At 47.0% G+C, this 11,220-nt stretch overlaps 1 protein-coding gene across 1 annotated transcript in view; it reads left to right on the plus strand.

Moving 5' to 3' along the window:
• The first annotated feature begins 605 nt into the window (after window positions 1–605).
• Window positions 606–11,220, plus strand: part of RAB39A (RAB39A, member RAS oncogene family) — a 20,257-nt gene continuing 9,642 nt past the window's right edge. Inside the window, exon 1 of the mRNA XM_035898522.1 lies at window positions 606–802. Coding sequence (XP_035754415.1) covers window positions 606–802 — 197 coding nt within the window. The remainder of the gene's footprint in view (window positions 803–11,220) is intronic.

The raw sequence follows: 11,220 nt of genomic DNA on the forward strand, positions 1-11,220 counted from the left end.
CCGGCGGGGTGTGGGTGCAGTGCCTGCGCCCCAGCCCTGGGCTGAAGGAGTGGGAGAGTGGCTTCTTGCGGATGCAGAGGGGCCTGCGCTGCCTAGCGAGGAGATAGAAGTAACTTCAGGAGCAAAGGCAGACTCCTGTGCAGGGAATACGTGCAAGCCGGTTTGATTCGAAGTGGCTTGCTGTGCCAGTGCGCCTCTAGGTGTGACGGAGAACGCTTTCTTCGCCAATGTGCCGTTTGGGTGCTCGTATGTGCACAAGGGTTGGTGGGCTGTTTGGGGAAGTTGTGCCTATGGTGATTGAAATACTAATAACATAAAAAAGCATTGTCAGCTTGCTTTGCAGCTGAATGTGTATGTGTATATTTATATGCATACTTGTGTGTGCTAGGGTTCACTGAGAGTGTTTAGAAAACTGATAGGTATGTTTTAAACTTCAAAACTTTATGCAGTTAATATTTATTAATACATTCTACACTAATGGTTAGTTCTTATTATTATCACTAAATAGTCAAAACTATCTTCAGCAGTGTATCCACAATCAGATACCAGTATACAATATTGTGAAACTGATAATGTATTATAAGCACTGATGACCTCAGTCATCGATGGCGTTAGTCACCAAGGTGGAAGTGATCAGGTTTAAGAGCTTTCAAATAAAAAATGCTGAAACCAAAGTGAGCTTCATCTTCCCACCTCACAGTGAATTTGGGATCTTGCAGTTTTATAAGGTGTTTAAATTTCTAGACAGTGCCACGTTTCTCTGCTTTGGCTACAGTAGCAGCCCTATTGGACTAAGGTCCACGTAGAGAAGGGCCACTCGGAGAGTCAAAAGGAGAAAGGAAAACCATTGTTAGTTGGGTATTTTAACTGCTTGTGTTTTGAGTTCTTTGGCAATAAGACAGCTTTGAGGCAGCAGTGAAATAAGCACCGACCAAACTAGGAAATTGCAAAGGTCTTTAACAGTTTCAAAGAAAACACATTTCCTTCCAAGCAAGAAACATGATATGCATGGCAACTTAAGTGATAACTGAGACGATAAAAGCCCAAAAGTTCCCATAAAAATCACGGGGGGACGAGAGGGGGGGGAGAAAAAAAGGCAAATGCTGTTCTGTTAAAAAGCTCTCTCTGATATTCTGAGTAATAACTATTTCATTGGTGATGCTTGATTTTTAAAGAGTAAAGAGCAGTTTCATCAGTATATATCACACTTGTTCAGCATGCCAGACCACAGCATATGTCTTGAGGAAGGAAATTGTTTGCTTATCCAGGAAAATCTTTTAACTTTCATCGTCATACTCCTGAATGTTAAAATGTGAATTCTGCCAAATCAGTAATACACACACATGGAAACATTACAGATATAGCGATGTTACACCTTTGGTTTATGGAGTTGGTATATTTTAAGAACTGTGAGGATGTTGGACATGCTCCAGAGATCTTTCTGTAATTTCTCAAGTTAGCTAAAATTATAAATTCTGTCCCTGAACTTCCACGCTATAAATAAATTTTGAGTTGAAGTTTCAGCACTATTCTGCATTGCATTCCCAGTGACCTTTTGTTGGTGGATTAAATGGCTGTTGCACATGCCATACAGACAAATACTCATCTGAATAGAGGCTCGGGCACATCCACTTCTAGCATTAGCACTCTAGAATGTATGGCTTCCTTCCAATTCTGCTTGTTTTATCCCTTTCTCTGCCTCCCTGCATACATCTCTTCAGACTCGCACTGTACTTTTCGTATGGCTGAGAAGAGAACTCTGAGATCTTCTTAGTCAATTCTAGTTTACCAATTGGGGTCTGTGCTGTTTCCCCACAGGGGGCAAGCTCCTCGCCCCCTTCTAGACTTGGCAGGGGAACAGGTTTTACAGAGAACACAATAGCACTGCTGTTGTCTGCTGCAGCCTCTCTGGGGTTGGGAAATTAAAATGTGCTTTCCTTCCACTCTAGTTCTTCCTCAGGCTTTGCTAGAGCAAGACCCCATCAACAGCCAGGCAGGCCAGAAACCAGATTGAGTCACCCAGCGGTGGCCTGAGGCTGCTCTTGTGAACTTAAGAAAAATTTGCAATAACAAACAGAAGCACTGCAGAGAAATACACCCTGGAATCATCTGCCCACCTTGTGGCAGTAAATCATTAAGATAAACAGTCCTCTGTATCTCTCCTGTCCTCATAGAGGTGTAGCTCAAGCGAGTTACAGGAGCAGCCTGTTCTGTACCAGCACAGCATCCCTGCCTCAGCCAAGGGCTTGTCCAGCCTTCTCCTGTACTGGCAATGCATTATAATCCAAGTTGTTCACCGCATAGGCCCACTGGTAGTGCAGTTGGCCCATTGCCCAGAACTGGTTGCCATTTTCTTGCCCATTTGACCTTTTGATTCCCTGTGTTTCAGGGAGAAGTGCTCTTTGATGACCTCTAATTATTGTAAGCAGTTGATAGGTTTGGCCGGTTGTCACAGAGGACCTGAGCTCCTGCTGCCTGCCATGCAATGAGATGCTCATCTGCCTTCTGTAACTGGTGCACCAAAGCCCAGGAAGGAACAGTCATGTCTTCCCTGTCTCACTGGGCAGCACATCACCTGAGAAAGCTTGAAGACCTCTGTTGGGCTTGGGCCTTGGAGGGTTTGGGAACGGTGTGGTGAGAATGGTGTACCTTGTGCAGAGTCACTCATCTGCGAATGCCAGAGCTGCTTTCTGTATTGTGAAACTCATTGGCTTGAGGTTTGCCGAATCTGGTGGCCCAACAGAGGCAAGGCTACCACAGCTCCATGTTGCCACATGCAGTCAATAGTGAGATGGCCTATTGCACATATTCCCCATAGGCACACAGATGCTGTACACTGTATGTATGTGTGTGTATATATATACATACACACATATATACAGCTGACCATACAAACACAGGTGGCACAAACAGCCTAATCCCATCCCCCTCTTTGGCAGTTAAAGGTTTGTTAGTGTGAAATGCGTATATACATACAATATGGATCCTCCAGTAGTTGGCCTGTGATGCTCAGTCTGCCCAGTAATTGACCCTTGACCCTTCCAGTTTACTTTTCATGCCCCCATACAGACCAACGTCATCTACACATATGCACTACGGATCTCCCCAGTAACTGTCCCTGGATCCCGTGCTCTCCCCTTGACTCATGCACAAAGACATACGCTTTTGTGCCCCTTGCTTTTGCCAAATGTTACATTTGGTCCCCTCAGCGAGGCACCGGGCAGCACAGGAGATTGGCATCAACATGTAGTGGTTTCCTTTCCCGCCATTCCACGTTTCTTACGCTTCTCAACTGCCCCAGTGGGGGTTCCCCCCAGACCGCAATCCCCTTCAGGGTAGTGCCTGCCTCTGCAGGGATTCCTTCATGGGCTGCAGTCCCCTCGGTATGTGTCTGCTCCTGTGCCATCTTCTGCATGTCATCATGAGTATCCTCACTCATCTCTTCCCAGCAGCTGCTCTTCATTATTAAGTATATTTTCACAGAGGTGCTATATGCTTCTCTGGTTCAAGTTTTGCCACATCAGCGTTGTCTGTTGCCGAACCTCCTACACAGGTCACGCCTGTAGCCCCCCACTACCAAAACTGTCAGTTATGTCCAATGTATGATTTTGTTTCAGTCTTGGGTGACCCAGGATCTTTCTAGCTAGGGGTCATATTCAGGCAGAAGCATTATCAGTCTCAGCTCAGCTGCTCCACTGGCCAAATTTCCCCAACCTCTCACTGCCTTCCAGTGGGTAGTGCTGCTTGTCAGCTTTGTCTGCTGTGGCACACCAGGCAGGTTTAAGGAGCTTCCTTTTTTGCAGCACCATATACTTCAGCAGATAAAAAGAGAGCACAATACCTGTTAGCATCAACATATTGGCTTGAACCAGTCATAGCGTGTAAGTAGCGGCATTCCAGGATTGGAACACTGAGAATCCCTAAACACCTTTGACTGATTGCTACAAAACCATTCTGGGGCATAAGAACTGAAGAGCTGAGAGCAAAGATGCTCGAATGGTCTTTGAGATATCTCAGACAGGTGCTAGGGTGAGGGTTTGACCTGTTGATAATAGTTTTCATTTTCAGTTCTGGGGCCAGAAGATCTGCCGAGTTCTGTTTCAGTTCAAAGTATATTTTAGCTGGGTTCAGGAGTATGACTTGACTGGTGGAAGGCTTGTGACTGTATTTCTTTCCGAACCAGAATGGTCTCATTTGGAAGGACAGTAATATCCCTGACAGTAACACAGAACGACTCAGGAGGGGTAGCGGAAGTGAAACTGTCCCTTTATGGGAGAGAATTCAGAGATGGTTCTGTAATGGAGGGCAAACAAACCCTCAGAAAAAAACATCCCTTCTTCCCTCTGCACGCCTCTCCCCCTCTTTTTGTTCTCCCACCCCCTCACCGCACATGGCACTCAGTCCCTTTGGTGCACTCGGTCCTTTTGGTCTGCTGGAGCCGGCTGGAAGTGGCTGCATCCGCTGCAGCTGTCACCTTCCCGCAGAGGTCACCCCTGCAGCCCTCCCCCTTGAAAAAACCCTGCCCCTGCCAGTTATGCTCAATACAAAGATGTGTGCAGTTTTACAAATTGCATTGCTTCCTTGTGCCATGGGAGAGATGGTGCAGAGAGGGAGAGAAGTTGGGCGGGCTGGCGTTGTGGTTTCTTTCCCAAGCTCCTCGTTCTGCCTGGGAGATGGTGCAATCCTGGAGGGAGGCTGGGTGGGTCAATGTGGTGGTTTCTGCCATGCTGTGTCATCCTAGCAGAGGGTCATGGGTGGGTCACGGGTTTCCCTGGGCTCTTTCCCACTCCCTGGATTCCCCAGAGGCTGCAGAGATGGTCCTGCGTCCTGGAGGAGGGTCATAGGTCCTCCCTTCCCAGAGTCTTTTTTTCAGCCACCTCCAGTTACCCCAGTACCTTTCCGTGTCCTTAGTTACAGGATTGATTAGAAAATACCTCATTGATGATTACACCATTTGTTTTCTGATTTGTTGTTGTTTTCCGATTCTTGCTTCAGTTACTTCTGGACGCTTTTGCATTTCTTGATGGTCAACAGGCCTTTGCACAGCTTGGCTATTGGTGTCCTGGAGCACACCAAAACCATCTCCCCCAGGGATGGAACCCTGGCTGGCAAAGGCCCCAACCCTTGCTAGCATACTGGCCAGTAACCTCTTTACATATGTCCAGCTCCTTTTATCCCTTTTCTTCTGTATTCTTCCATACTGGTTCCTCCCTGGTCCAATTTGATCTTTCCCTTCCCCTGTCTTTGGCCCTTCCCCTAAACATCCCATAGTAAGTCTTGCACAACCCCAAAATGTTCTTTCCAACTTCCCATAGTGAGTTCCATGCTCCCTGTGGGCAGTAATTCCCCCTGAGTCTGTAAATGGGATTGATGGGGAGCTGATGGGGAGTATCTTCCATTGACTCAGCTGGGGGTGTCCCCTCAGCCCATGGGGCTGGTGTCTCACCTGTGGCAGCCCTTGGGGCAAGCTCATCAGGGGCTCAGCCAGCTCTAGTGCAGTTACTGGAGTTCCTCTGCCTGTCATGGTGCTTCTGCTCCTTTGTGTTCATGGGGATGAGCCATCAGTCACATAACCCAGCAGTCTGTAAACTCTGTCCTCATTTAGGTTCACTTCTTGAAGTTCTTTGGGGTAAAAGGTCCCTAAATAGCTGTGTGACTGTAGTCTTTTAAGCAGTACAGGGGAAGAGTATCTAACCTCTCCTGGTGATTTCATCTACTATGAAAATTCCATCCGTGAATGTCTGCTAATACCCTTTTGCAGACCCCATATTTGTTCTAAATATCCTCATGTGTGTGCTTTTTGAGCAGAGGCATAGTCTCTTAAATTTTTAAGAAACTTTATTCATTTTTAAACAGCTTTAAATTCCTGTGGGCAGAGGGAAGACTTCCTGCCCTAAAGGCACTCAGTCTACCTCCAGTGTAGACAAGGTGGGGCTCCAACTGGTAGCATAGGGGATGGCGTTGGGGTGAAAGACCATGGGACCTACTTCCAGTTACAAAGCCTAAGCCAAGCCTTTGCATGAGAAGTAGGGGTGCAGGGCAGCTGTCACTTTTTTGGAATGAAAGTCGTCTACGCTGTGCATCCAGTGGTCACAGGGAGACTCCATGGTGTAATGCTGTACTCAGTCATACACAGTCTAACATTCATTTGCCTAGGATGGGTGTAGCAAGTAGATAATGATTACTGTTCTGCAAACATGCATATCACACACAGATCACAGCTTCAGCCCCACCAGTCTAGTTTGGACCAGTCCTAGAAAAGTAACCCCAGAGGAACAGGTCGCTCTTTCTGACTGAATGACATGCTGGGTCTATGGATGACAGCTTAGCTTCTGTGTGTTGCATTTCTTCAGCTTCAGCTTCTACATGGTATCAGATGACCATGTACGGTGGTGGCCCCCAAAGGGCTATCATCTTAACTATTTATTACCTTTTATATTAGATCATTGATATAAGCTGGCCATGGCTCTGCTAATCACATGGCCTGAGGCCCAGTCTCTTTGACATCTTCCTCCATCCCTGAACGAAGAAGTGCAGAGAGAATATTCACCTGGCAAGATGATGAAAAAGACCCTAGGTAAAGGGAAACGTGTTGGAAAGTTTTGTGTTTATTGCTTAGCATCATCTGATTGCATTTGTTATTTGTTTCTGGAAGTTTATTTCTGATACTGTGTCTGGAACACCTGGAGCTCTTCACAGGTGAAGGAGAAAGGAATATTCTATGAAAACATGTTAGGAGTTATAAGCTTCTTTCATTTATGGTATTATTAATTATTTCCTGTATATATTTCAACAAATAAATGGTTGGTGAGGGTATTTTTAGAGTGTCCTAAGTCTCTGTGTGGTAATGTGGTCATTCATTCAAAGGTACACACCGACCTCTTAGAAGACGTCCTTGTTTGATGAGGATGTTCCTTATGTTGTTGAGATAGATGTTCATGGTAGAACATCGGTATAAACACTGAAAAAAAAAGCTGCACAACTGAGTCATCAGAATCAGTGGATCCTACACTTTTTTCATGAGGCATTAAGATGGCTTGGTGGAGATGATGCAAGTGAAACTACTCCACAGCAGAATGAGCTCACAGAGGCAGTCAGTGAAGAATAGAAAACACCCAGCTGGGACAAGGAAAGCTTCTCCTAACTCATCAGACCCGATCTTCCAGAAGGACCTACAACTTAACTTCAAAGACAAGCCTGGGAAGTCATAACTTTTCAGAATATTAAAAACCAAGGACTGAGTATTTACTCGTATAAAACGCATAAACATTTTATAACCATTAAATATTTTTGTACTTTTCCTCACATCTGACCAACTGTTAAGCCATCCCTGTTCCACACAGGTAAATAACCACTAGCTCATCTATGGGCCCATCATTGTCTCACCCCTCTTTGCCAACTATCTCCTCCCTCAAAATGTTAGTAATATTGTGTTATACTCAGAGCAATCACTCCCAGCATGATGTTTGCTGTGTCTAGATCAGATGTACAACAAGAATTGTATTTCCCTCCCAAACCTCTGTTTACTCCCAGTGTGATAGATGGTATCTGGGGCTCGGGGTTCTTTGCGTCACTTCTTACCACTGTAAAACTGGCATAGTGAGATGAGCCCCAGATTAACGTGCAGCTGTTAACCACAGCGAGCTAAGAGGTGAACCTTGGCACCTGGGTGTGAGATCAAGAATTTGAACCTGGGCAGCTGGGACGTCCCGTTGCTCCTGTCGGTACTGGTGAGGATGTCTGCGGACCACGGGGTTAGCAGGCCTGGTGTCCTGCAGGTTTCCTGTCCTACCCGGTTGCCTTTGATGTCTGAGGAGATACGAGCACTCTTGGAAACTTTCAGAAGGGAAAGGCTTACACCAAGAGAGATGTTAAAATCTCGGCCTCGGCCTGCCACTTCTGCCAACCCGTCTCAGCCCTCCCAGCCGGCAGCGGGAGCAGTAGCTTCAGCAGGGGTTGGAGTGACTCAGTATTACCACCACAGGAGGAAGTGTGAAACCATCAAATACTATGAACTGCAACAAGTAAGGAAGGGCAGTAGATTTGTTCTCATACCACTTAGGAGATTTTAGGGCAGACTGATCATTTCACCATAGTGCTGTTCTGCTACTTGGGTACTAAATTTATATGCATGCATCAAAGAAGTCTGGAAGAAACATTACCAGAATGTTGTGGTTTAAGAAATGTCCTTCCCACTATGGGTGAAACCTAACTGGCCAATGACACCTTAGAGGAAGGAGAGTCATTGCTCATTAGCAGGGAGTATCCCACCTCCAGTACTACTCTACCAAAAAACCCCCATAGCTGGCAGCATCTTCCAACAGCTTACATCTGTTGAAACCTCTGTGATAAAATGAGCAGCTGTATCAGCCTCCACACCAGTAGCCTGGGCAATTAAAACAGGCACGGGTGGCATCTTGCTTCCAGGTGGGTCCCTCCGTTCTCTTCAGTTCTTGGGCAGCAGCAGCAAGCATAGTTTCTCACTCTCAGGGTGACTGGGGTTGAGAATCAATTACTTTTGTCCATGCTTCTCTAAACTTCCATGTAGTCCCGTGTACACATTCTTCAGGAGCACTGTGATCTGTGTAACCCCTGGTGACCTACCCACTTACCAAAGGTTGAGAAAAATCCATGCCAAGTCAAAAATGTGAAAAGAAGTGAGGAATTTTTAGATTGCAAGGTCTTGGATTTATGGCTTAGTGCAGTCACCTCATTAATAATACAGCAGATTTGGGAGTTTGGGTTTGTTTGGCTTTTTATCATTTCCCAGAATTTAGGTTTGATTCACCTTTCCTGGGAAGAGAAGATTCAAGCTGCCAATGCCTAAGCACTGGAAACCGTCTGAGAGAAAGGTTCATGTTGCTGGTTTAACCTCTCCGCTTTACCTGTTCCAGCTCCTCAAAGCACACCCATTGTTGATCGCTTCTGACTGCTGGTCAGAGATCTTTGTGATCTTACGTGCTGTCAGGGCCTCTGTAAACTCCCTGGTAAACTAACAAAAACCGAATGACTTGGGGATAAAATTCACCCACCTTGTCCACTCCACAGCAGACACAACAAATGCAGGTTCCCTAGGTAGCATTGAACATATGGCACTCAAAAGGTCCCAAATGAAGGTATAAGGTTGTGCTTTGGATATACGTGACTTTATATACCACTGTCTTTCTACAATGACAAGCTTAGCTAGACAGACCAGACTCTGGAAGCCTGAAATATTTGCAAACATATTTAGCTCAACTGTTAAATGCCATAGGCAAATTGACTTTGCTCACTTGTTAGGAATGAATTGAGCTGTGTAACTCATTAGCGTGAGGTTCTTCCAGCCCAGATGTGCAAGGGACAGCAATCTGCTGTGCATCTAAGCTGATGAGCACACACATCAGGCTCTGAAGACCTGTGGGCATTAGCCAGGGTGGTGATCTGTGCAGGATCTAGGTATTATACATCCGTCAAGTATCAGAGCTACTGATATCACATGCCTCACATCTCTGTTTCACATGCAAGTACTTCTTGTATCTACTTTTGTCAGAACACTTAGAAAAGATCCCTAGGAATCACCCGTAATCATGTCCCATGTAGAACTGCAAGAACTGGACTGATTTTACCCTTCTGAAGGTTCATTTATCTGAGTTAACACTGTTTTATTTTAATTGTTATTCAAAGGAGCAGCTAGTCAAGTACAAGCTATGTTGAATTTATTTTTTACTAGAATATCTGGTGAAAGTAGAGGGGAGAAATGTGCAGGGTTCAGGAGGAAACGCACGCAGAGACAGGCACAGATACAGAGTCCCTAAGTCCTGGGGACTGACTGGCCAGCCCAAAAGGTCCCTGGAGAGTCCAGATTCTTGGAGCTGGCAGCATCCTGCAGCTTTAGCTCAGTGCACACAGCAAGATAAATCCCTCTGGCAGCTCCTGCCTGTGCCTTTTATAGAGCCTGGGCTGCCAGGCCAAGCCTCTGCTGGAAGCTTCTGGGGTCGTCCGAACGAGTCTCCTAGGGCCAGCCACACTAGCACATCCCAGCCAGACTCATTTGGCAGCTGGAGGATGTGATCTCCTGAGTGAAGCATGCAAACCCCTCTTCTGACTTCACCCTGCCCTCACTCAGGGGAAGGGCCAAGGTGCCCTTGGTCTCACTCATCCATGCTGCGGAGCTTCAAGGTCTACCCAAGCCTACGGGGTGAATCTACTGGTCTAACCCTGGTGACCACATAACACATTGGAATAACGAAACCAGACTCAGGCAAGAAGACCACTCGTCAAAACAAGTTGCCCCACAGAGCTACAAAAGGAATGTGGTTTCCCATACACCCCTAACCAGCCACAGGCAGTTATGGTTTCAGCTGCATCGGTGCCTGATGTTAACAGAGGAAAACAGCAGGCTGTGGGGAAAAAAAAAAGTTGCCCATCTCCTCTCCCCTGTCCTTTTCATTGTCGAAGTGCCCACTTGCATGAGTATCCGCTTGCTGCTGACCATCTGCCGGCAACAACCTACTTCCCCGCTCACCCAGCCTGCTCTGCTCAGTGCTCGGGCTCTCTGCCCCTGGCGCCCGCACCCCAGCCCAACCTGCAGAGGAAGCTGCTGCAATTCCGTTTACCAGCAGTCCTAGGATTTCTGCTTATTTGGCTCTAACGCCAGCCATCTGAGGCCTGTTAGTGTTTGTTATCCCATGTGCTTCTCAGACTTTAAAAGAAATCTGAGGAATCTATTGCTCAGCAGATTTATCATAACACGATACTTAGCTGAAGATCCCGGGGGGGGCAAAGAAATTTCTCCAGCGGGCATCTCTACTGACAGAATTGTTCTATTACCGTAGGTAAAGATACTTTCACACAGCCCAACACATGCAGGTTGTTCCCCCGGGAAAGGAAGAGTGGCTGTCCCTGTCATTCCCAGTAGTTATGCCTTTTCTCAAGGCGGTGGGCACGGTTCTCTCTGGCAAGATCTGGACCGCTAGCTCGCCTCTTCCCGTTCACCCTTTGCCCAGCCCATGCTCACCGCTTGGCGCTTGCTCCTCTCCCTGCCGGGCTCTCTCCTCCGGCCAGCCCTGCCCGGCTCCCACCCCTCCAGCCAGCTTCCTCGCAGCTCCCTGCCCCCTTCCCGCCTGCTGGTCGGGTTCCCCCGCTCCTTCCCCGGTTTCTCCTTTCCGCTCCCACTTTCCTTTGCAAAGCTCCCGCTTTAACAGCCCGCTTCGCTCTCCCCCTCGCAGCCCCCGTCCCCTG

Source organism: Egretta garzetta, unplaced genomic scaffold (genome assembly GCF_000687185.1).
Source record: "Egretta garzetta isolate BGI_Z169 unplaced genomic scaffold, ASM68718v1 scaffold217, whole genome shotgun sequence".
Lineage (NCBI taxonomy): Eukaryota > Metazoa > Chordata > Aves > Pelecaniformes > Ardeidae > Egretta > Egretta garzetta.